The 23,850-nt window shown below is 42.6% G+C and overlaps 1 protein-coding gene across 1 annotated transcript in view; it reads right to left on the bottom strand.

The window, feature by feature from the left end:
- DIAPH3 (diaphanous related formin 3) overlaps positions 1-23,850 on the bottom strand; it is a 502,197-nt gene that overhangs the window by 432,321 nt on the left and 46,026 nt on the right. The window contains exon 5 of the mRNA XM_054013650.1: positions 19,132-19,262. Coding sequence (XP_053869625.1) covers positions 19,132-19,262 — 131 coding nt within the window. The remainder of the gene's footprint in view (positions 1-19,131; positions 19,263-23,850) is intronic.

Here is a 23,850-nt window from a genome sequence, read left to right as displayed (position 1 = left end):
GTCTTTGTTGGTCCTCAGATTCGTGAACTTCTTCGAGATGATGCATTTGACCATGCACTGCGTGGCAAGGAAAAGACGGCATGGAAAGCCTTCCAGTTAGTGGCAATAAATTTTCTCGGAAACAACAAGGCAGACAACTACAGGTTGTTGGTGGAAAACCTCCTCAAGGCATACAAAAGCCTTGGTTGCCACATGTCACTAAAGAGACATTTTTTGCACTCTCATCTAGATTTTTTTCCACCGAACTGCGGAGCAGTGAGCGACGAGCACGGTGAGCGATTTCACCAGGACATTGCAACAATGGAGAAACGCTATCAGGGCAAATGAAGCCCATCAATGCTTGCAGACTATTGCTGGACAGTGACAAGAGATGCTCCATTTAATGAATACAAGAGAAAAGCCAAGAAGCGCCGAGTAGACGTTGAATAGGACTAAACTATGTACACAATAGGTTTTTGCCTTTTGTTTCATAATACATTTTATTGATATAACCCTTTTGCTGATTTTTAAAGTGTTACATAAACAGGACAGGTGAAATATTATCATGTAAAGCAACCATAAACACATGAAAAGACCTAGGTTTACAATTTTTGATTAAAACTCTACTATCTACACAATATACATAGACATAAAATGTAAAAACTTTAATATCTTAGAAACAGTAGCCAATCAGTTGTTTTAATTCTCATATTTGAGTTCAGCACATCAAAATACATAATAGCACATTTTATCTCTGAAGCAGACGACTTCTCAAAAATTGTAGACCAGTGTAATCATTGATAAACCTATCCTCTATGAAACTTATCAAATTTTTTTTAATCCAGTTATACTTTTGGCCTTCACAGCATCCCCTGGCAACAAGTTCCACAAGTGGACTTTGTGTTGTGTGAAGTAGTATTTCCTAATAGTTATAGTGGTTTATAGTTATAAATCTATTGCCTATTAATTTCACTGCGAGACACTTGGTTCTTCTTGTGAAGGGGTAAATAACACTTCCTCATTCATTTTCTTCACACCGTTCATAATTTTATAGACCTCTATCATATACCCCCTTACTCATCCCTTTTCCAAGCTGAAAAGTCCCAGACCTTTTAATCTCCCCCCAATAAGGAAGCTGTTAACATACCCCTAATTATTAGTTGCCCTTCTTTGTACCTTTTACAATTCTAATATCTTTTTTTGAGATAAGGCAACCAGAACTACATGCAGTACTCACGGTGTGGGCATACCATGGATTTATATAGCAGCATTATATTTACTGTGTTATAATAACTATCCCTTTCCTAATGGTTGGTAACTGATGGGTTCGGTCACAGAGATCCCCTTGGGACTGTTACCTGATGTGCTGAAATTACCTCTGAGTCCATTTTCCCTGCCAGCGTGGCACTTCCAAAACCCTGTCTTGTTTAGCCAGACACTAGCCTGCTGCAACCCAGGGTCTGGAACACACCCCCAAAGCTACAGGCTTTAAGTGAAAACAGCTCAGCAGGTTACCTATCTCCAGCACCCAGACACCCACAGTTATACCGTGTAAATTCATAAATTGTCCACCCTCTATAACACTGATAGAGAGATATGCACAGCTATTTGCTCCCCCAGATATTAATCACTTACTTTGGGTTTATGAATAAACAAATGTGATGTTATTAGGTATAAAAAGTAGGATTTAAGTGGTTTCTAGTAATAACAGACAGAACAAAGTAAGTCACCAACAAAAAGCAGAAACACGCAAGTCTAAGCCTAATACATTAAGAAACTGATTTCAGGTTATATCTCACCCTCAGAGATGTTCCCATAAAAGTCTTTCACAGACTAGACTTCTTCCTAGCCTGGCCCAATCCTTTCCCTTGGTACAGTCTTTGTTAGATCCAGCAGACATCTAGGTGGTAAGCAATGGTTTTCTCATGACTCGCTGCCCCCTTTGTCCTGCTCCACCCGCTTTTATAGCTTTGCCAGAAGGGGGGAAATCTTGTGCCTGTGCTTGTTCCTACCCCTGCCTCATCAATGGAAAAGTACAAGGATTAAGATGGATTCCAGTATCATGTGACATGGTCACAGGTCACTGTAAGTCTCCATTCTTCCTGGGTTGGCTCACACATACACAGAAAGCTTTGCAGATAAATAAACCATTTACAACCAATTGTCCTAGTCAATAGGAACCATCAAGATTCTAACCCACCATTAATGGCCCACACTTTGCATAAGTACAATACGACTTCAGTTATACTTCATATTTCTAGCTTTAGATACAAGAATGATACATGCATACAAATAGGAGAAATATATTCAGCAGGTTATAACCTTTGTTATAATACCTTACGAGAGATCTCTTGCATAAAGCATATTCCAGTTGCATCATATTTACACTCATAAGTATATTTCAATAAAACATATGGAGTGCAACGTCACAGTAACATTGCTAGCTTTTTTGATTACTGCTGAACGTTGTACATATTTTTTCAGAGAACTATCCAGGGTGACCCCCAAGATTTTTTTTTTTTTTTTTTTAGTGGTAACAGTTAATTTAGTCCCATTAATTCTTTATGTATAATTGGGATTATATTTTCCAATGTGCATTACTTTGCATATAACACTGAATTTCATTTGCCATTTTATTGCCCGTTCACCCAGTTTTGTGAGATCCCTTTCTAAGACTTCATTCTGCTTTGGATTTAACCATCCTTATTCTCTGGCTTTCTTTTGGTCTGGAATATTATTTCTCAGTCTTATTATGCCTTTGAACATCAAAGGAAAGGGAAGCACTCCTTTATTATGAGGATTTAGATACAACTACAAATATTTATATTTAGCCTTCTATGGTGCCTTTCAATTGAGGATCTTGATTATTTAAAATTAATTTAATCTCTTTTTATAAACCATCAATTGCAACCACCAAATTAACAGCAGAAAAACCCTGCTATATGTATTAATAAACTTTTTATATATCAAGATGCTTCATTAGCAAAGAAATTCAGACATTTAAGTGAACAAGTGATGTTACTATACACAAAGTGATAAAAATTAATTAAGGGGCATTAGCAAGAAAATAATTCTTCTGCGTTACATAACCGGAACAAAAACACTCATTAAAGATTTAGCCTAGGTAAAATATGTTTTATTACCAGTAATAATAATAATAAATAAAAAAACATTCCAAGGAGCAGAAAAAAGCTGACTGATTTAGAATAAAAATTAAGTTACTTACAGTGTTCTGAAAATATCTGCACTATTCTAACTCCTAGTGTTCACTGTTGTGTCCTGCATTTCACAATGAAGAATATTTTAAGGTGCCATATCTACAGTAACCATATGAACAATACAAAGTCTAAATAAAAATCTAAAGTTATTATGAAAATAAAACTCAAGTTTGGAATAATTACCATCTTGTGATCTACCTGCAAAAACAGTTTAAAAAAAAAAAAAAAGTAAGGCATAGGCATTTGAATATCTAAATGTTATCTTTTTCTCAAGATTCACCTGTGTATCTAATACTCTAAAACATTTGTTTAAAAAAAAAAATAGTTTACTAAACCAAAGTGTGTCTTTTATTCCCATTGAAAGCAACCTGATACAAAAATAGAATCCACTGTCACTTCGCAGGACTAGAAAACCTCCTGATGCTAGTGCTTCTAGTAATTGCTAAGAAACAAGCTACAAAAATCGGAAAGGAGTATATGTTGCAAGAACTTATATTTTCTTACTTGGCTTTGCAGGTAACAAAAAACAGTGGAGCATATAATAATGAGCTGCTGCTTTAGTTAACAATCTTAAATTCAAAAGTCTCTTTAGGAACATCTCAATGATACACAATTACTTCAGCATCAAGTGGCTCAGCAAGACCAATGAGGGACATGGACAATGTAGAAATGCATTGATCATCATGGGACTTGGTTGCTGTGGGCAATATTTGGAACAGATAAGGCAATATATTCCCCGATATTTTAAAAGTTTCCTTTATATTGTTACAAAAGTATTAACACGGGGATTCAAATAGCATGTGACTTTCAATTATTTAACTCCTTTAATGTGAACCCACAAATTCTCCTACCTAGACTCAGATCATAAAATCATAGAAAGTTAGGATTGGACGAGACCTGAGGAGGTCATCTAGTCCAACCCCCTGCTCAAAGCAGGACGAACACCAATGAAATCATCCCAGCCGGGGCTTTTTCAAGCCGGGCCTTAAAAAACCTGTAAGGATGGAGATTCCACCACCTCCCTAGGTAACCCATTCCAGTGCTTCACCACCCTCCTAGTGAAACAGTGTTTCCTAATATCCAACCTAGACCTCCCGCACTGCAACTTGAGACCATTGCTCCTTGTTTTGTCATCTGCCACCACTGAGAACATCCGAGCTCCATCCTCTTTGGAATCCCCCTTCAGGTAGTTGAAGGCTGCAATCAAATCCCCCCTCATTCTTCTCTTCTGCAGACTAAACAAGCCCAGTTCCCTCAGCCTCTCCTCATAAAAGTCATGTGCTCCAGCCCCCTGATTATTTTTGTTGCCCTCCACTGGACTCTCTCCAATCTGTCCACATCCTTTCAGTGGGGGAATTTGCAAATGAGGGCCATTGGGGAAGAGTAATTGACAATTGCCATGCTCTGAGTCCAGTGGGAGAGGAATGACTACAACCAGTGTGGCACCTGTGCCATCTACACCAGCTTTGTCATGTATGCACTTTAACCACACCTTGTAGTCAACCATGCCCAAAAAAGAAAGCATGTAGTATGAGCCCTGAGATATGTCCTCTAGCTCTTGCCATGAGAAAGCAGCCTTTTATCAAATCTAATGTTACCATTTTAGCCCAAGTGCCCCTCAAGTCTTTACAAACTATTCAATGATAGCTCAATGAAACTTGCCAGTTTTAAGAGAGAAATTAGTACCTCAGAATTTGCGTTATTTCCTATACTTCATTTACACAATACTTAGAAAATACTGCAGATTACAGAGATAACAGTGATTTATGACAATGAATAAATTTTCAAGAGTGACCACTGTAGATACAAGCATTGTCACAGAACACACCTCTGAAATGCAACTAACTCAAGTAAAATAACGTGTAAACATCCAGGACACAATCCTAGAAGATTTCTGAGTATCATATCCAATTGAAATTGTAAGAATATTTGTAGGTAGCTTTAAAGTATTTATGCAAACTGGAATTTAATCAGGACAGATTGGATTAAAATCCCTGCTGGACAAAAATTTCATTCTTTCAATGTGACAGGTTCAATTTTTGAAAGTAAGCTGCAAAAGCATACAATCTTCAATCCAAAAAAGTAAAATACTGGAAAGCCTACACAGTACCCACTTGTTCAACTACAAAAGGGCTTACTAGGATAGAATGAGGCCCCTGAAGTCTTACTGAGCAGAGCGGTGACTGCCAGATATAGAAATCAGACCTATTGCTCTAAAGTTAACATTTAAGATGCTGAAAATCTCTTCAGAATAAGCTAAATTGGATCCAAATTACAATGAAGCGAGACTCTGACAGTGCTCCGTGACACCACTGCTGAACAAATGAAAAATTTCTATAATCATTTACCTCATCTTCCACAAGGTGTATCATCTTTAAAGTGTACTATGCATAAACAAAGTGGGAATAATGCTTGTCAGAAGCTCTCAATCTTCAGAATATTTTTGCCTTTGCAAAATAATTTTCCTTTCTTTTCTTCCTTAGCTCTCCAAAAACATAAGAGCTGAAATTATTTGGATTCCCTTTACGCTGAGGCTAAGCACAAAATAGAGCGAATGCCTGAAGAGAATATATTAATGACGCAGAAAGACCGAAACCCTGCTTGAGGACTGGCAGTTTGACCTGACCAACAAAAACACAACATTGCAGATCACTTGATTTGAGCAGCAGAAAAAGTCTTCATAATACCTGAATTTGATAAACCAAAGCACCACTTAATCAGGATACAAAGCTATAGTACACAAACAAAAATACATAGCCAAGTTGAAGATGAAAACACAAAAAATTAAATTATACTAAGCAATTCTTGAAATAGATTCACAAATTAAAATGTAAATATCTTCACAAGAAACTTAAGGATATATATTGGATGCTGTAAATTAACATCATCATTAGTTGTACTCAAAATGAAATACAGAAATGTTACTGTAGAAAAACATTAAGTTTGCAAAATCAAGCGCTCAGAAGTTTGGAAATGCCAGAATTTAGGTTACCCGTTAACCTTTCATTTGGCCCTTCGTGCGTATGCATAATACTGTCTAATTAAACAATCACATACCGTTTTTCACACAGGATCCTGGCCTTCAGTGCACGGAAGGAAAGATGCTCAATGAACAACTAGAAAAGTATATCAATGAGTGAAGATTGTCCCTCAGTAATTGAGAATTAGGTTGGGTGTCCATTTAGAAAATACAATCCATGAGAAAAGTATTTGTTACTTTCCTAACTGCACTTCTCATCGGCACTCCAGCTCATCCTTCCTGGTATTGCCAATGTCCGGTGTTGTGTTTATGTAGATGTCCCTCGACCATCTGATGGCATCCAACACCATGAGTTGTCACATCAGCAGAGCATAGCGTTTACCGATTCTGCTTTCTCTCAGCATGTGCTTATTACTGGGGTCTCATGCACCTAAGGCTCCGACGATCAGTGCGTGTGTCTGGACCTCGTAACTCTTAGCTCTCAAGGTTTCAGCCAGAGAGGCATATTTCTCTACCTTTCGAGCTCCAACATCGTGGAAGGCTGGGGTCCTGTTCTCAAATGGCACTGTGACATCCACCATGATAATCTTCGGTCCTTGTTGATGACGACGATGGCCGATCGCAGTTGGCTGTCAGTTCCGGAGATGGTGGAGTTTACGGCAACCTTCTCCATGGGAGGCAGGATGGCTCTGGCCAGGTGATCTTGGATGGTGTTGTGTCGGAGCTGCGAACCTCTCGAATGGGGCTTTCAGCTACACAGGATGTGGGGTAGCCTCTCGTTGGCATAGCCACACTTCCTGCATCGCTTGTCCCTATTCCTGTGGCGGACGCAGTTGAGACGGGCCCTATGGATGAACTTCCAGACAGCAAATCGAGTGAAGCTGTCCCCGGGGAGGAAGTGGCTGCTGGCATCCCGCTTGCAGGTCACCTCTAATGCCTTTCCCTGGTCCAGCTTCCATTTCAGGTTTTCCACATACTGGCAGCGGATGGCATCCTTTAGGGTCGTCTCCAGCATGGTTCTAGCTGGCTGAGTGATAATAGTGTGATCTGTATTCTTCACCTGTGGCACCAGGACTCCCAGCCCCTGGCATTCCTCGCACCATGTCCAGCGGCAACCAATACGCTTCTCCAGTCATCACGTAGCGTTGCAGGCACGAGTCCAGAATGAAGCAACGTCTCCAGTCTCTTCCAAATTCACCTTGCAGCAAGCCGCTCAGGTAGGTGGCGACATCTTGATTGGAGGGGGTTCTGGCAATTTGCTTCTTGACAGCATCCTGCAGAGCACTCTCCATGATGTTCCTCACTGTGGCATCCGGGCATGTCGGAAGGCATAAGTGACCACGGCAACGTTGCACAGATCATCCATTCGAGGGACGTTGGCACCGCACTGCCTGTGCGAGATGTACATCATTGCTGGCTCTCTGGGGCAGGAACATCCACTTCTTCACCAGCTGCCGAATGGTGTTGTCTGCCTCATTCAGAGGTATCTTTATCACAGCAGATCCCCTCAGGACAAATGAGATACAGGGGATCAGGAAGGTGTTAAGGCATTGATCCTCTGCCACGGTGCCGGTAGGGAGGAGTCGATTCTGGCCACATCACATAGGATCTCCGTAATGGCATAGAATATGAGGGTTGGAAGGGACCTCAGGACATCATCTAGTCCAACCCCCTGCTCAAAGCAGACCCAATCCCCAGACAGATTTTTGCCCCAGATCCCTAAATGGCCCCCTCAAGGATTGAACTCACAACCCTGGGTTTAGCAGGCCAATGCTCAAACCACTGAGCTATCCCTCCCCACTACCATGGGTTCGCCCTGGATTTGAAAAGACTTTGCCAGAACCAAATTCTTTCTACTGCCATCAATATGCAGGGCTGCACAGTTCCTGGCATTGAAGTGGAGTCCCATCCAGATGGCAGCCTTGCTGGTCATGTTGATTCATTCCCAGAGAACTATCCGTCCTATACAATGAATGAGGCAAAGGTCACGTGCAGGGGGAAGTGTGATCATGTAACTGAAAATTATCAATGCATACACACAAGGGGGCCAAACTACAATTGCACGGGCAACTGAATACTTTCAAATAACTTTCAAGTACTTAAAAGAACATTAAGATTACAAAGTTAATATCTGTATTTGTATGCAATTTCCTAGTTTTCTTGAGAAAATTTTGAAAAAAAAAAACCCACACATTTTATGGACGTGGAACTCTAATGATACCCATATATATCAACAGTTTTTACATCCACGGCATAGATCTTTCCCACTTGAAGTGATAGAATAATAGATAGCAGAAGAAAGCTATTATTCTCTTATAACCAGCAAAAAGTGGGATAAGAGAATTTGCCAGCTGGTTTCACGGCTGTTTACTAAACAACAGAGGAATGTCGGAGACTCTGGAATACTGGGTTACATTCCAAGTTCTAGAAGTGAGCATACTCTAGCAGTTTTAACTCACCTCCTCTTCCTCCAAAAGACGCCTCCGGTCTGTCTGTCAACTCCAAATCCCATAGCTCGTCTCTGCCCATCCCCTTGTACTCAAGTAATTATGATTTTTTTTAAATGAGCAAAACATATATTTTGCTAAACTCATTCTTTGAAATGGCTAAACTGTTTGTGCTGAAACATTAAAAAAATATATATATGCTCGAGGCAGACACCAGGCCAAGCTTCAGCCATTCAAGCTGAAATTTTCCATGCTGAGTTACAAGCAATTAAAAACAGCATCTAATAATTAGAAATCGTTAGCAAGCCTTACCTATAGGTATTGCTATCAGTTCCACCTATAATTTTAAATAAGCTTTGGTTTATTAAACAAAATCTCAATTTGCGATAGTCTGGTTGTTACCACTCAATAGCACAAGATCATGAGCCTTTTATTTTGTTGTTTAAAAGTGTAGTAATATTGTACATAATTTGCATCAGTAAAAGGAATGATTTGAGAGGCACAAGAATTTATGACACCTGTAGAGATTCCTAGAGCCATGAACACTGATTTTACATTGAACTCAAAAATGTATTGACTTTAGTTTGTCAAGAAAGCCAGTTTGGGAGACTAATATTTAGATCCTCCACAAATTAAAACAGCTAAAAACAAAAGGCAAAACTGATAGGCAAGAGCTTGATTTTATTGTGTTGTACTTGTTTTATTCACAACACAAATTTCTCTAGAATTAAACATTTTTAATAATTTTCTCTCCATCACTACTTTGTGTGAATTGAGGTTATCCATCAGCTTGTCAAAAACAAAATATGTAGTTTGCAACCACAAAAAGTTACAAGTATTATTCACCATACATGTTGACAACCCAGTTTTCTAATAAATACTCAACCTCAGTCCTATGAAGCACAAGAGGGAATGACTGTAGACTATATTTGATTTCACAGAGATAAGTGAAACCAATTTTACAGTTTTAGAACTGTTCACATCAAGCTGAAAGCTGTATAGCTTTGATCTGTAGGTACAGTAATAAGTCTTGAAAACATACTACTGTATATTTATTGCAACACTATATTGATGCCAGCCTGCTTGACTGTTATGCAAAGTTAACTGCAAAACAAGAGTAACTACGTGATGTCATGTAGCTTTGACATAAAATGCATTAGGCTTATACAAGCCAGCAGACCGTCTTATATAGAGTTTCTACCGCAAACAGTTACTCTTTCCCCTACTGCTCCCTGAACGTCTCTAAAACCTGACCCCTTTCTTTCCCCAGAATCTAAAATGCTTCTTTAATGCCTTGATAATCTCCCACCTTCAGTACTTCATTTACTTCCTCTGAGGCTTGTAGTCCTAAGGATTAATCTGCTTGCTTGCATAGATATATCTTTTCTTATAAATTTGAGTATTTGATGTAATAGGTTTATAGATTTATATTAAAAATAAGTTTGGCTGTAATGCAAGAGACCTACAGGCCAAAACCCCGTATGTTAAGCTAAGGCAAAGTTAGCATATTTTGGGACCCTTTACCCAGAAAAGTACCCTTCATTTCCCTGTCATTTTATATTGAACCACTTACATAAAATATTGTTCCTAACCAAAGTATTCATTTATCTCAAATTCCTCCTCAAAATTTCCTTCTTCCGCAAAATCAACAAATGCTAACCCTCACCAATAAAACGGAGGTCCTCGATCCATAATATTAAAAAGTGAAGGGTGTGGAGGAAGATCGTGCATTTTTATATTGTCTGTTCACACTGTGAGTTCCACGTATCTGTCATTTCTACAGTTTTTAAAGCTTTTTGGTTAAAAAAAGACCAAATACACGTAAGAACTCCTATTTTCTTTTCAGATAGAAAATGTGAAGCAATGTTTATATCCAAAGAGCTTCCCTTTGTATCCTTGGAGAAGGGTGACACATGGTGTACCAGGTGCTGGGTGTCACCTTCTGGAGGTGCCTCCAACTTGGCGCATCCCATCTGAGGGTGGTGTGTTTTAGAGATGACAAAAATTTGTTTACAACACCAAGAACTGCCTAGAAAGGCTATTCAAAGGGATGGAAGCAGGAAGAAGCCAATCAGGGCCAAGCAGGCCAGATTAAAATGTCTGGCTGTTTCTTCCAGACGTCCGTTCTGCATGAAGCTAGGACAAGGGAGGAACGATTTTTCCTCGTCTTAACCAGGAAACCCAGCTTCCTGAGAGGCTTCACTAGCCCCTGATTTTGGCTAAGCAGCAAAAGACTGTTGTATGTTATGGAACTTAAAAGCCCAGGTGGCCATCTTGAGATAAATATCTGTTTATTACTGTAATATCATGGCTAACCAACTTTGCAAGATGCCCATTGGCTCAGGGGAGCCCATAACAAATAGACAATACCTTCTGTGCCCCATTCAGCACTGAGCCAATCACTCCACATAACCTAAAACTATTCCTCTAAAGGAGAAAAAACGGTAGTATCATAATTATCTTGTGCTGTCATTTTACATAATATGCTGAAACAAGCAAGCACTTATGTATATGGATTGTGTTGGTGGTTATCCTTCCAAAGCTATCTTTTCAAAAGTGATGCCTATTCCTGCTGCTTAGGTCCCAGTAAAATCATAGTGGAACATCACCAGGCACCAATACCAAAGTAGCACCCTAAGTGCATACCTTCTATGATGAAGTGGAAGTAGGAGCTGTAAAATCAAAGTTCAGCAGTGTGGGGGGGTAGTTTATTGTTTTTTCCATAGACTATAAGGCCAGAAGGGACCACTGTGATTATCTAGTGTGACCTGCAAAACACAGGCCATGGGATTTCCCTGAATTAATTTTTATTTAAACTAAAATATTTTAGAAAAAGCCAATTTTGATTTAAAAATGGCTAGTGATGGAGAATCCACTAGAACGCTTGGTAACTCAACTGAGCTTCTTAGTCTTAAAAGTTAGCTAAATTTTAAAAGACATAGTTAGGAACAGTTATCCTTTCAAAGCAGCTGGAGCATAAATAGCATTACAAGTATTATGGAACAACCCTATACAATGGAGACAGGCTGAACTTAACCTCCAAGATTATCATTTCCCAGTAGATGAACAAAAACTAAAAGATTCCAGGTGGAAAGAGAGGGGAAAAAAACCGATTACTTCCCTTTCGTAACTGTTCTTCTAAATGTACTGCTCATGCCCATTCCTTCTTGCCGACAACTATGACGAAAGGGAAGGAGGATGGATAATGGAATGGACATGAGCAACACGTCTCGAAGAATAGTTACGCAAGGCAAGTAACACTTTTTTCTTCAAGTGTTTGCTCATGTTGATTTCATTGTAGGGGACTCACAAGCAGAATCCCTGCAGATGGGCTTGGAGTTCACAGTCTTCCAGATTGCAATACTGCTCTGCCGAAACCAGCATCAGCCCAAGCTTGCTGGGTCAGTGCATAGTGTGAAGCAAACGTGTGGACAGACTACCAGGTTGCAACGCAGAAAAGTTCCTAGATCGGCACCTGAGGGACAAAGGAGATGCCTGCACCCTGGTCAAGTGAACCGTCACGATCACTAGTAGGGACTCCTTTGCCAGCTCAAAGCAGTAGCGGATGCAGGCTATGATCCAGGAAGAGATTCTCTGGGTAGACACTAGGCAACCCTTCATCCCGGCCATGACAGCAACAAACAGTAGTGTAGACTTACGGAACAGCTTCGTCCTCTATGTAGAAGGCCAATGCCCACCAGACCTTCAGAGTATGCAGCCTGTGTTCCTCAACCGTAGTACGAAACTTCGGGCAAAAGACCTGTAGGTATGTGTCCTAACCAGTACGGAACTGGGAGATGACCTTGGGGAGAAAAGCCGGGTGCGGACACAGCGGGACCTTGTCCTTACAGAAGATCGTATAAGGCAGCTCTGACATGAGTATCCTGATCTCAGATACCCTACAGGCCGAAGTTATTGCAACCAAAAAGGAGCTCTTCCAGAAGAGAAGCAGAAGGGATCAAGTGGGGGGGGTCCGTGAGCCTGGATAGCACAAAGTTCAGGTAGAAAGGAGAGACCGGGTCCCGAACATTCAGGTAAAGGCGCTCCAGAGGTTTCGGGAACCGCGCCATCATAGGATGGAAAACTGAAATGGCCGCCAGGTGCACCCTGAGTGAGGACAATGACAGACTCTGGAGCTTAAGGTGCAGTAAACAGTCCAGGATGTCATGCAGCGGGGGCCTCTTCCACCCGGATGCAGCGATCTGAGGTCCAATATTTGAACCACTTCCACTTAGCCACTTAAGTAGCCCTGGTGGAGGGTTTCCTGCTGCCCAGAAGGACCTGCTGGACACTGGAAGAACACTGCCATTCTTGCCCATTCAGCCACGCAGAAACGAGGCCATCAGGTTCAGATACAGCAGATTCCTGTGGTTCTGGGACAGCAGATCCAGCCGAAGAGGCAACTGCAACGGGGTGGCTGCTGAAAGGCTCAGGATCATGGCAAACCAGTGCTACTGAGGCCATGCTGGAACTACGAGGATGACCGTTGCTCTGTCTTGCTTCACCTTGAGCAGGACTCTGAGGATTAATGGAGCCAGCGGGAAGGCATACATCAGCAATCCCAACCAGGCAGCCCTTGTCCATGCCCAGCAGAGAACAGAACACATGGCACTTCCTGTTCTTTCTGGACACAAAAACTGTTCCCCACCTGCAGAAAACTAAGCTGACCACCTCCAGATGGAACAACCATTCTTGGCAAGATAAGAAGATTCCGCTGAGGCAATCCTCCAGGACATTCTTGGCTCTGGGCAGGTGGTCAAACACCAAATAGTGTGCCACACAGAGAAGTCCCAGAGGTTGAGCGTTGACATACGCCTTCCCACCAGGACATTGCAGCAGTATTGTCCATCATTACCTGCACCACCTTGCCTTCCAGGTGGAGCAAGAAAGCCTGGCACACCAGTTGAACTGCCCTGAGCTCCCTGACATAGATATGGAGGGCTTAGTCATGTTGCAGTCAACGGCCCTGGGTGTTATGCTTGCCCAGATGAGCCCTCCAGCCCAGATCCAATATGTCTGAGACTGACGGGGTCGCGAAGGGGCTGATTTGGGATCCTGCCACCAGTCCAGAGATGAGAGTACATGGTTTGGCACCATGACCACTCGGGTACAGGGGGTGCCTGCTGGGAATGTACACCGAAGCCAACCATGCTTCAGGGGCCTCAGATGAAGTCAGGCGTGGCTTACCACATAGGCTATCTGGCCCATCAGACACAGGCACATGTGGGCCATGATGAGTGGTTGACTCTATGTGGCCAATCGAGACTGACATCGCTTAAAAGCACGCGTCCATTCGGAAGGCCCTTGCCCACGTGGAGTCAAGAACCATTCCGATGAACTCTACGTGTTGAACAGGTGTTAACGTGGATTTTTCTGTATTTAATCAGGAGACCCAGATCACTGCAAATGGGTTGCACCAGATCGAGGCTCCTCTGGCCCTGCTCCAGAGAACTGCCCTTGATGAGCCAATCGTCGAGATACGGGAAGATCTGGATCCCTCCACGCCTCAGGTAAGCCACCACTGGCGCCACGCATTTCATGAACACCCTGGGGGCTGAGGACAGACCAAAGGGTAGCGCCGTAAACCGGAAATGGTGCCCCACCACTATGAAACACAGGAAACATCTGTGTCCTGGGAAAATGGAGACAGGGAAGTAAGCGTCGTTCAAATGTAGAGCAGCATACCAGTCCACCGGATCCAGGGAAGGGATGATGGAGGCCAGGAATATCATGCCGAATTTCAACTTCATGAGCCACTTTTTGAGGCCTCACAGATCCAGAATGGGTCTGAGTCCCCCTTCTGACTTCGGGATTAGGAAGTAGGAGTAGAATACTCTTCCTTGAATATCCTGAGGAACCTCCTCCATAGCCCCAAGCCTAGGAGGTTCTTGACCTCCTAAATGAGGAGTTGCTCATGAGAAGGATCCCTGAAGAGGGACGGATAAGGGGGTGGAGGGGCAGGAGGAAGAAGTGGCCAAAAACTGCAGGGTGTAGCCCCAAGCCACTATGTCCAGGGTCCAACATAACCCACGACCAGGCCAAGCGGCAGGGGAGAAAGACAAATCGAGCAAAGTCCGGGAAGGATCCAGGCAGTTGGCTCCCAAGTGCACTCTCAAAATGAGCATTTCTAGCCCCCCTGTTGTTTCACCGGGCCTGGCTGTCCAGGAGATCGGGATGACGAAGGGTGGTGGCACTTAAACCTGGCATCTCTTTTTCTCACAGGCCCCTGTTGAGGCTGCCATTGTCTAGGTGGCGGAAGAGGTCCGAATAGCTGCCTGGATATCTGAGGAGCATGCATCCCCAGGGTGCGGAGGGTCACCCTCGTATCCTTCAGGCCATGCAGACACACATCCGTTTGGTCGGAAAACAGGCCGACACTATCAAACAGGAGGTCCTGGATAGAGGCCTGCATCTCCTGGGACAGACTGGTGGTCTGGAACCAGGAACTTTGCCACATAACCACCATGAGGCAATCACTTGGGCAGCTGAATCGGCTGCATCCCAATCCATCTGGAGAGAGCACCGGGCCGCTGTGGTCCCCTCTTTCACCAGGGTTGTGAACTCCTGGGCTGCCTTCTAGGACGTGGAGTCCTTGAACTTGAGGAGAGAGTCCCACAAGTTAAAATTGTAGCAGTCAAAGAGTAGTTCGCCACCCAAAACTGGAGGCTGGCTATGGAATAAATTTTGCGACCAAACAAATCTAGTCTCTTCGCCTCTTTATTCTTATTGGTGGAACTAGTGGCCCCCTGCTTGTCCCTTTCGTTTGCTGCCATTACGACCAATGACGCCGGTGGTGGGTGAGAGTACAAGTACTTGAACCGTTTTGCGAGAACCAAGTACTTCTTTTTTGCCCTTTTAGAGGTTGGCGGGATGGAGGACTGGGTTTGCCAGATGGTTTTGGCAATTTTCAGGATGCACTTGTGTACAGGAGTACAACCCACGCTTGGGCAGATGCGGAGAGAACCTTATATAATGTGCCCATCTGTTCCACCATCTCCTCCGCCTTGAGGCCCCAGTTCAATGCCACCCTGTGGAGCAGTGCCTGATGCTCGCAGAAATCGTCCAGTGGGCTAGCTCTGGAAGGCCCCACCACCATATCGTCTTTATGATTGGATGACCGGGGGAGGTCCAGAGGTGTCTCAGACTCTTAGAACTTTAAGGTCAGAAGGGACCATTATGATCTTCTAGTCTGACCTCCTGCACAACACAGGCCACAATCTCACCACCCACTCCTGTAACAAACCCCTGACCTATGTCTGAGCTATTGATGTTCTCAACTTGTGGTTTAAAGACTTCAAAAAGCGCAGATAATCCTCCAGCAAGTGACCCGTGCCCCACGCTGCAGAGGAAGGCGAAAATCCCCCAGGGCCTCTGCGAATCTGCCCTCAAGGAAAATTCCTTCCTGGCCCCAAATATGGCGATCAGCTAAACCCTGAGCATGTGGGCAAGACTCACCAGCCAGACACCCAGGAAAGAATTCTCTGTAGTAACTCAGATCCCACCCTATCTAATGTCCCATTACAGGCCATTGCGCATATTTACTGCTAATCGTCAAAGATCAATTAATTGCCAAAATTAGGCTATCCCATCATACCATCCCTTCCATAAACTTATCAAGCTTAGTCTTGAAACCAGATGTGTCTTTTGCCTCCACTGCTCCCTTTGAAAGGCTATTCCAGAACTTCACTCCTCTAACGGTTATAAACCTTCGTCTAATTTCAAATCTAAACTTCCTGATGGCCAGTTTATATCCATTTGTTCTTGTGTCCACATTGGTACTGAGCTTAAATAATTCCTCTCCCTCCCTAGTATTTATCCCTCCGATATATTTATAGAGAGCAATCTTATCTCCCCTCAGCCTTCTGGGAGGGCAGCCTTGAAGTGGGTACCGGCTCCTCACCCGTGGCAGCTGCCGGGACATCCTGAACCAAGCCTGGAGCCATGGGTACCGGGGAGCCACCTTCAGCCTGTCTGAAAGAGCCACCGAGGGCTGGCAGGAATGGGGCACCAGCCTGACGGGATTGCCTCATGGATTCCAGTAAGATCATTGGTTCGGTCATTGGCTCTGCTGCCAGGTTAGCACCAATGCCGTGGACGCACTCTCCGGAGCCCAATTATGTTGCCTGGGCAAGGGGATGAATTGGGCCTCCAAGCCTGAGAACTCATTATCCTCCAATGACTGTGGGGGGGGGAGGGGAAGGACAGGTGCCACGAATGGTCCAACCAGTGCTGGGGATATGGAGAGCGGTGCCGCATGGGGGAGCGCCCTTGAAGTCTTGGCAACAGCACAACGAACATCAGCGCCGGGGAGATCAACGACGCCTGGGCGAGCTTTGGTGCTATGATGGAGATTGGCAGCATGGTGCCAATGACTTGTAGCGGCGAGCCGGAGACCAGGGTTGATGCAGAGACCAGGAACATGGAGACCTAGGGCTCTGTCTTGGCTCCGGAGACTGGTGGCACTCACCTGTTTTGTGCGAAGACTTGCCAGCGGGCTAGACTTTGCTGGGAGCCTTAGCCAGTTCCATTGCCGCATGCAGTGCCACCTGCAGCAAAGGCGCTCTTAGCTCTTCAGGCACCAGGGCCTTGGAAGGCAGTCAACTGCGACATCGCCCTAGGCCCTTTACCACTCCCCAGAGTCGGTGCGGGAGGAACGACGAGCCCTTTAGCGGGTCCAGAGTAGGCATAAGGCCTGAGCAGGGTCCTTTGCCCAGAGCCTTTTGGTCGGACTTGGTTGGTGCCACCTGCTTAGTCTTTCTTCAGCACCAGCTATAGGGATTGGTGCTGGGAGGACCCTGGTGCTGGATGTGCACTACGCACCAAAGTTGAAGCACTGGGTGCCAATTCAGGCCGTGCTGACTCCGAAGCTGGACACAGGGCAGCCTGCATCAGGAGGACCTTGAGATGGATATCACGCTCTCTGTGTGTCTACGGACAGATGCAACAGAACTCCTTCACATGGGTTTCCGCGAGGCACTGTAGACACCTCTCGTGTAGGTCACTAACAGACATAGGCCTGTTACACAAAGAGCAGGGCTTGAAACCTGGAGATCGGGGCATGCCCCACTGGGACACTAACACTTACCGGGTACTTAAGAACTAACTAACTAACAACGATTAAACTATTTACAGGTAAAGCACAAGGCTAAGCTAGACGAGAAACCACTGACCGCTTGCAAAGCAAGTGACAGAGGCGCTCCAACTGACCACCACAGGCAGTACGAAGGAACTGAGAGGGAGCAGGTCCGGTGGCGCCTGATATACTGCACCATGTGTGGGGCACTCCAGAGGACGCCACAGCCAGCCCTATGGGTAGCGCTAAAGCAAAGGTCTCAGACAGCTGCGCACATGGGCGCGTGCATACCTACAATGGAATCGACATGAGCAAGCACTCAAAGAACAACATCTATGTGGACAAACTGTTGGAACTGTAGTTGTTGGTGAACATCATTTTCTCCATCATTAAGCTTCCATAAATTCCCTATCCAAGACTAGATACCAGTAATAACCCTTGGCGTAAGCCAAGGTATAGTCCAAAAGTAGAGGTTGAAGGACTACTTCATCAACTTTAAAGTCTTATCTATTTAGTACTTCACCTTAAATGGTCATTTGAAATGTGTTACTACTTATGCTAAACAATCTTGTTCCACCTTGTATACAGAGTGTCGCAGCTAAATACATTTCCCAGACTTGAAGAAAAACCTCTGTAAGTTCAAAAACTTGTCTTTCACAAGCAGAAGTTGGTCCAATAGATATTACCTCACCCACTTAATCTCTCTAATGTTCTAGAACAGGGGTCGGCAACCTCTGGCACGCAGCTTGCCAGGGTAAGCACCCTGGCGGGCCGGGCCAATTTGTTTACCTGCTGTGTCCGCAGATTTGGCCGATCGTGGGTCCCACTGGCTGCAGTTCACCACTCCAGGCCAATGTGGGCGGCGGGAAGCCGCGGCCAGCACATCCCTCAGCCCGCGCTGCTTCCCGCAGCCCGCATTGGCCTGGAGCAGCGAACCACGGCCAGTGGGAGCCACGATCGGCCAAATCTGCGGATGCAGCAGGTAAACAAACTAGCCCGGCCTGCCAGGGTGCTTACCCCGGCGAGCCGCGCGCCAGAGGTTGACGACCCCTGTTCTAGAACCAAACACAACTACAATAACACTGCCATATCTTTATGTAGCATTCAGATGTAGGCAGAATTGTCTATTCTTTGGATATAAAAACTGCTTCACATTTTGTCCCTGACTGTTTTCTTGTTATTTGTTCCAGACAACAGTCTATGTAAAAATTAGAGAACCTGAAAAAAAAAAAAAAAAAAAAATATGTACAGACAGCTTTAAAATCAGAACAGCATTAACAGATGTAAATTAATCCAACAGCATCAAAGTATGCATACTTAAAACCCACCTATTCATTTTATTTAGAAGAGAATTACTTCTTATAAAATTCAATGATAAAAGGCTACAGAAAATTGTTAATTGTTGCAATATGCCCTAGCAGATGGAGGCATTACCTGACAGGGTTACTGGTCAAAGAAACCCGTAGAGATTCTAAGCAAGTAATAAGTCTTTCATCTGTTGCTCCAGATTTTAGTTCCAGGATGAATTCCTGTGCTGTAATCTGTCGGCTGCTCTTGAGGCTTCCCTGCAAGAGGAAAGTCACACTGATTTTCTTTCTGGTACGCAATTAGTTTATACAGATTATCCAATTCAATTGCTATTTATGAGAAAATCTTGATTCCTGATCCTAAAATGTTTTTTATTAAGCAACTGTGCTATAACATAATCCTAAAATGTGAGTAAAACAAACTGGTGGAAATATTTGAAGTTGTATCATACGTTGTTTGAGTTTTCAGTAAATATTTTTGACTGCAAATGAACGAAGCAAAAGTCAGAAAGCAATACCTGTCAGTAGGACAAAGCCCAGTGTAGCATGATATTTAAATTTTAAATGAACGTTTTAACAGCATAACAAAGGATCAGAGAAAAATATCCAAAATGTACCAAAAATACATAATTCAACTACAAAATGTATTACATGAGGTGAGAAACTTGGCATTTTAAGGCTACTTGTTTCACTGAGCAGAAAAACAGCAGACTTTTTGATTACCTCTATTAATATCAGAACATTAAAGTACGACAGAAAAAAAGGGTAATTATAATGAACCAAGTCCAAGATAATTTTTGTGAAGATACCCTTTTCATTTATGCTACATTTTGAATTTGTTTATCTTCTTTACAGATCATCTCAAAAAAGTTTTAAGGTATTGAGTAAAGTGACTGGAATAAAACAAGTGTTTAAATCACTATTTACATGTCTAATCCACTGACGCCTACATATACCAGTTAATTTTTTTTTAAAAAAGACTGAGGGTCCAGAAAGCAGACACTGAATAATGTGTAACACTGAAGACATGTTTTGTCCCCCAATCCTGGTTTATCAGCACTTAAGGAATGTCTACAAGTAGCCAGAACTATTTAACCATATTAACCTACATGCTTTAATGCTCTTCCCTTTTTAAAAAAAAATTAAGCCAAACCTGGAAAAAAAAGTTATTTTCGCATTTTAAAGTGTTTAGGTGTCCTGTGACAATAGTGTCAATTCTATCACCATGTCTACACTACAAACTTTGGTCAATGCAAGTTACATCAGCAAAACTTTTTTAATTTTACCCTTCTGTATTACTAGTTAACCAAGTTTTGTTGATTTTTGTTTCAGAATTTTAGAGCGATTAGAAGTTGACGTGTGTTAATACCTTGTACTACTCACATTTTTACCTTTCCTTTTATATACACCTAACTCATTTGCATACTCTAATTTTTATAATGATTAAAGCTCTATTTCATTTACAGTATTGCAGATCCTGCAATATTAGGCTTCCACAGCCTACCCACCTTAGGCTGAGGCCCCTGTGTTTTTCGGTCATCTGCCTGAGCCAGGTGAAAGATTGCCTATTGCTCTGCCCAAGGGTCAGACCCACTTTAAAACTATTTGTTGCTCTGCCCTGCTGAGGGCCTGAGCTCTCTAGACTGCTTACTGTTCAGCCCTGCTATAAGGCCAGAGCCTCACGGACTGCTTACTGCTCAGCACCATCTAGAGGGACAGAGCCTCATAGGACTGCTTGACGCTCTGTCCCACCAAGAGCCGGGTCAGAGCTCTGGAAGCGCTAATTCCCCCGTAAGCTTGGTTGGACAGCCACACAGTAGCGAGGGGGCATGGCCCCCCCACTGAGACTGACAAGGAGAGATAACCACAAATCCATACATCAGGGCACCCAGGACTAAGTCATCCTGTTATCCTGACTCAAGCAAAAGGTAGTCTTCCTTATGGTAGGTGGGTATCAATTCCCCACCACCAGCAGCCTTTCTGCCACTCAACACTCTTCCGGATTATACCATCCCTAACTTTGCCTTGCACATTAACAATAGGTGCTTTCCAAGGCCCAAGCTGCTTTGAAACATTCCCCTGTGATATCCAGCCCGACACTGGATACTCACCGAAATGCCAGATCATCTGCACCTAGAGGTACAGTACAGCCCTATTTACAAGTTTTACCTTAAACCACAACTGCTGTAAACCACACAGCACTTGTGAGCACTTAAATAAACTTAGTTTTGTTTTGTTGTAAGAAAGACTAAAGCAATAAGAGTGGTGGAAACAAATGGTTACAATACACAACAAAATCCTAAAATGCAAACCTGGGTCTACATTTATGCATACAGTAACTCCTCATTTAACATTGTAATTATGCTCCTGAAAAACGCGACTAAGACTTTACGGATAAATATTCTATAAGGCATGTGTTTGGTGCAGGTCTCAGATGAGGGATGTTTGTTAAAAAATGGGATCCTTCATAAAAGGGATCTCTGTCACAGAGGTTGTGCATTTATTTTGTACAGGGCATTTTTGATGTGGTCAGAGGAAAGCAAAAGTAATTATGATAATTTGCAACGTAATATAGTGATTCATCTGTCATTGCCACCGCAAGGGAGCCAATGCCAGAACTTAGTACATTATGATTTGCTGCATCCCCTTGTCAGATGGCACTTAAGAGGTTCTTGTATCACACTTGTATAATAAATGTCATATTTATTCCTGCTGTCACTATTAAATCCACATGAAAACAAATTAATTGCCCTTTGAGACAGGGACCATCTTTTTATTATTGTTTATACAGTGATTAGCACAACGGGACCATGATCCATGATTTGGGCTCCTAGGTGTTAATGTAGTTTGTATTCATAATACTAAAAGCCAGGAAAACCTATTTGGTACAGTAGAACATGGATCAATATACAAGCCCATATTACTCTTAACAGTAGAAGAAAAAGGGTGGGGAATCCATTTACAGAAGAGCTTTCTGGAAACATTGCATTGACAGTCACTGGTCCAAATGCCCATGTTGTGCAACCAAGATTTGACACTGCATGGGACAGGAATTTAAATGAAAGAGCCTTGAAGGATTTCCCAAGCCATACCTGTTCAGGTAACATACAATAAATGTATCCAAGTGGTACTACTTTAATACTATATATTACAATGAAGAATCGAATGGCTCCTTATTTGGTTACCAAAATTACTTGTGATTTCTGTGCTAAATTTATTCATCAAGAAGGGAAGTAGTTGTAACCTGTATGTAATGACTGCCATCTTGGCTAACACAACATTGATTGAAGTAGGCACCTCCAAATCTAAATGCATGACTCTACAGCTTGAACTAAGACTCTGTAGCTGGAGGCTTTAACAGACTCATCTTCTATGAATTGAGCACAGAGGGAGAGACATGTAACACACTGGCCAGCAGGGTACATATGCAGCAATTCCTACATTTCGGAGTCACGATACCAAAATAAGATTTCAATACTTTAAACTACTGACCAAGTTAGACCATACAAAATGTACTCTCCAGGAGCAAAACTATTTTTGAGTCTTCATTTGAGTCTCACTGGTAATGAGCAATATCAAGGAATTAGTATTTCATTTATCTCTTGGGTCACTAAATTAGAGTACCCAAAAATTTTCCAATACAAGTACAACTTGTATTACAAAAACTAATTTGAAACGTAGGACTGTTCCACACTGGATTCAATTGAAAGACTTCTCTAAAATCTGCAAACATTTACTTTGACATCTTATGTTTCATCTAATACATCAATTAGGTTTTGCTATGTGAAATAGGGTGGCTGTGGCAGATGAAATTCTGTACTGACAAATGTAAAATAATTCCTTCTCATGTGTATTGTTTCAAGTAGTCACAATCCTTACTACGTTCCCTGTTGGTTCCAACAACTCAGAAGAGAAACTGTAAACCTCAGTGAAAAACCTCTGCTCACAATGTAGTGGTGGTCAAAAAGCAAACTAAGTATTAAGATGCATAAAGAAGGGAGTGGAAAATATTGAAAATGTCATTTAGATAAATCAGTGATACAACCTCACCTGGAATACTGTGTTCCATATTGGTTACAAAAAGGATACAATAGAAATAATGGGGAGAAACTGAGTAAAAGCAACAAGAATGATTGGACTACGAAAAATATTTGCTATGAAGAGAAGAGAAACTGAAAAGAAACGATTTACATTGAAGAGAGTATAAATAAATAGTGACATCATAAAGGTACACAAAAATAAATAACAGTGCTGTAAAGGTGGATCAGACATGTATAGTCACCTTGTCAATTCTAAAATAAGGGTCATATAATTAAATTGAAGAGTGGCATATTTAAAAGTGACATGGAAATGTTTTTTCACAGAATGCCCAAGTAGTCTGTGAAACTCATGGCCTCAATATCACTAAGATCAAGAACTAGTAGGATTCTAAATAAAAATTGGACATTTGTGTGTGTGTATGACCGCTATTAGACACAGAATACTAAGTTAGATGGACCCTGGTCTGTTCCAGTATGTACCTTCGATGTTGCTAAATAACACTGCACAAATTGAAAGTAACAAACAATACAGAATGGGGTATTAGAGTCAAGTGTCAAGAATGCATGAACAACCAAGTAAAAATGATTTTAAAATAGTACTGAAAAGTAACACTATAACTGACACTTCAGATGTTTGCAAGGGAACTTATTTGTCCCAACTGACCGTTATACTTTTACCTTACAGGATAAACTCGGCCCAACGTATACAGACAACTTCCACTGTTACATAAAGACGTAAAAAAAATTAAAATCTGGCCCTTTAGGACATTTGCATCCAAGGATTGATATTAGTCCAAAAAAACTTA

This window comes from Malaclemys terrapin, chromosome 1 (assembly GCF_027887155.1).
Source record: "Malaclemys terrapin pileata isolate rMalTer1 chromosome 1, rMalTer1.hap1, whole genome shotgun sequence".
NCBI classification, from domain to species: Eukaryota; Metazoa; Chordata; order Testudines; family Emydidae; genus Malaclemys; species Malaclemys terrapin.
This window is presented reverse-complemented; position numbering and strand designations above follow the sequence as displayed.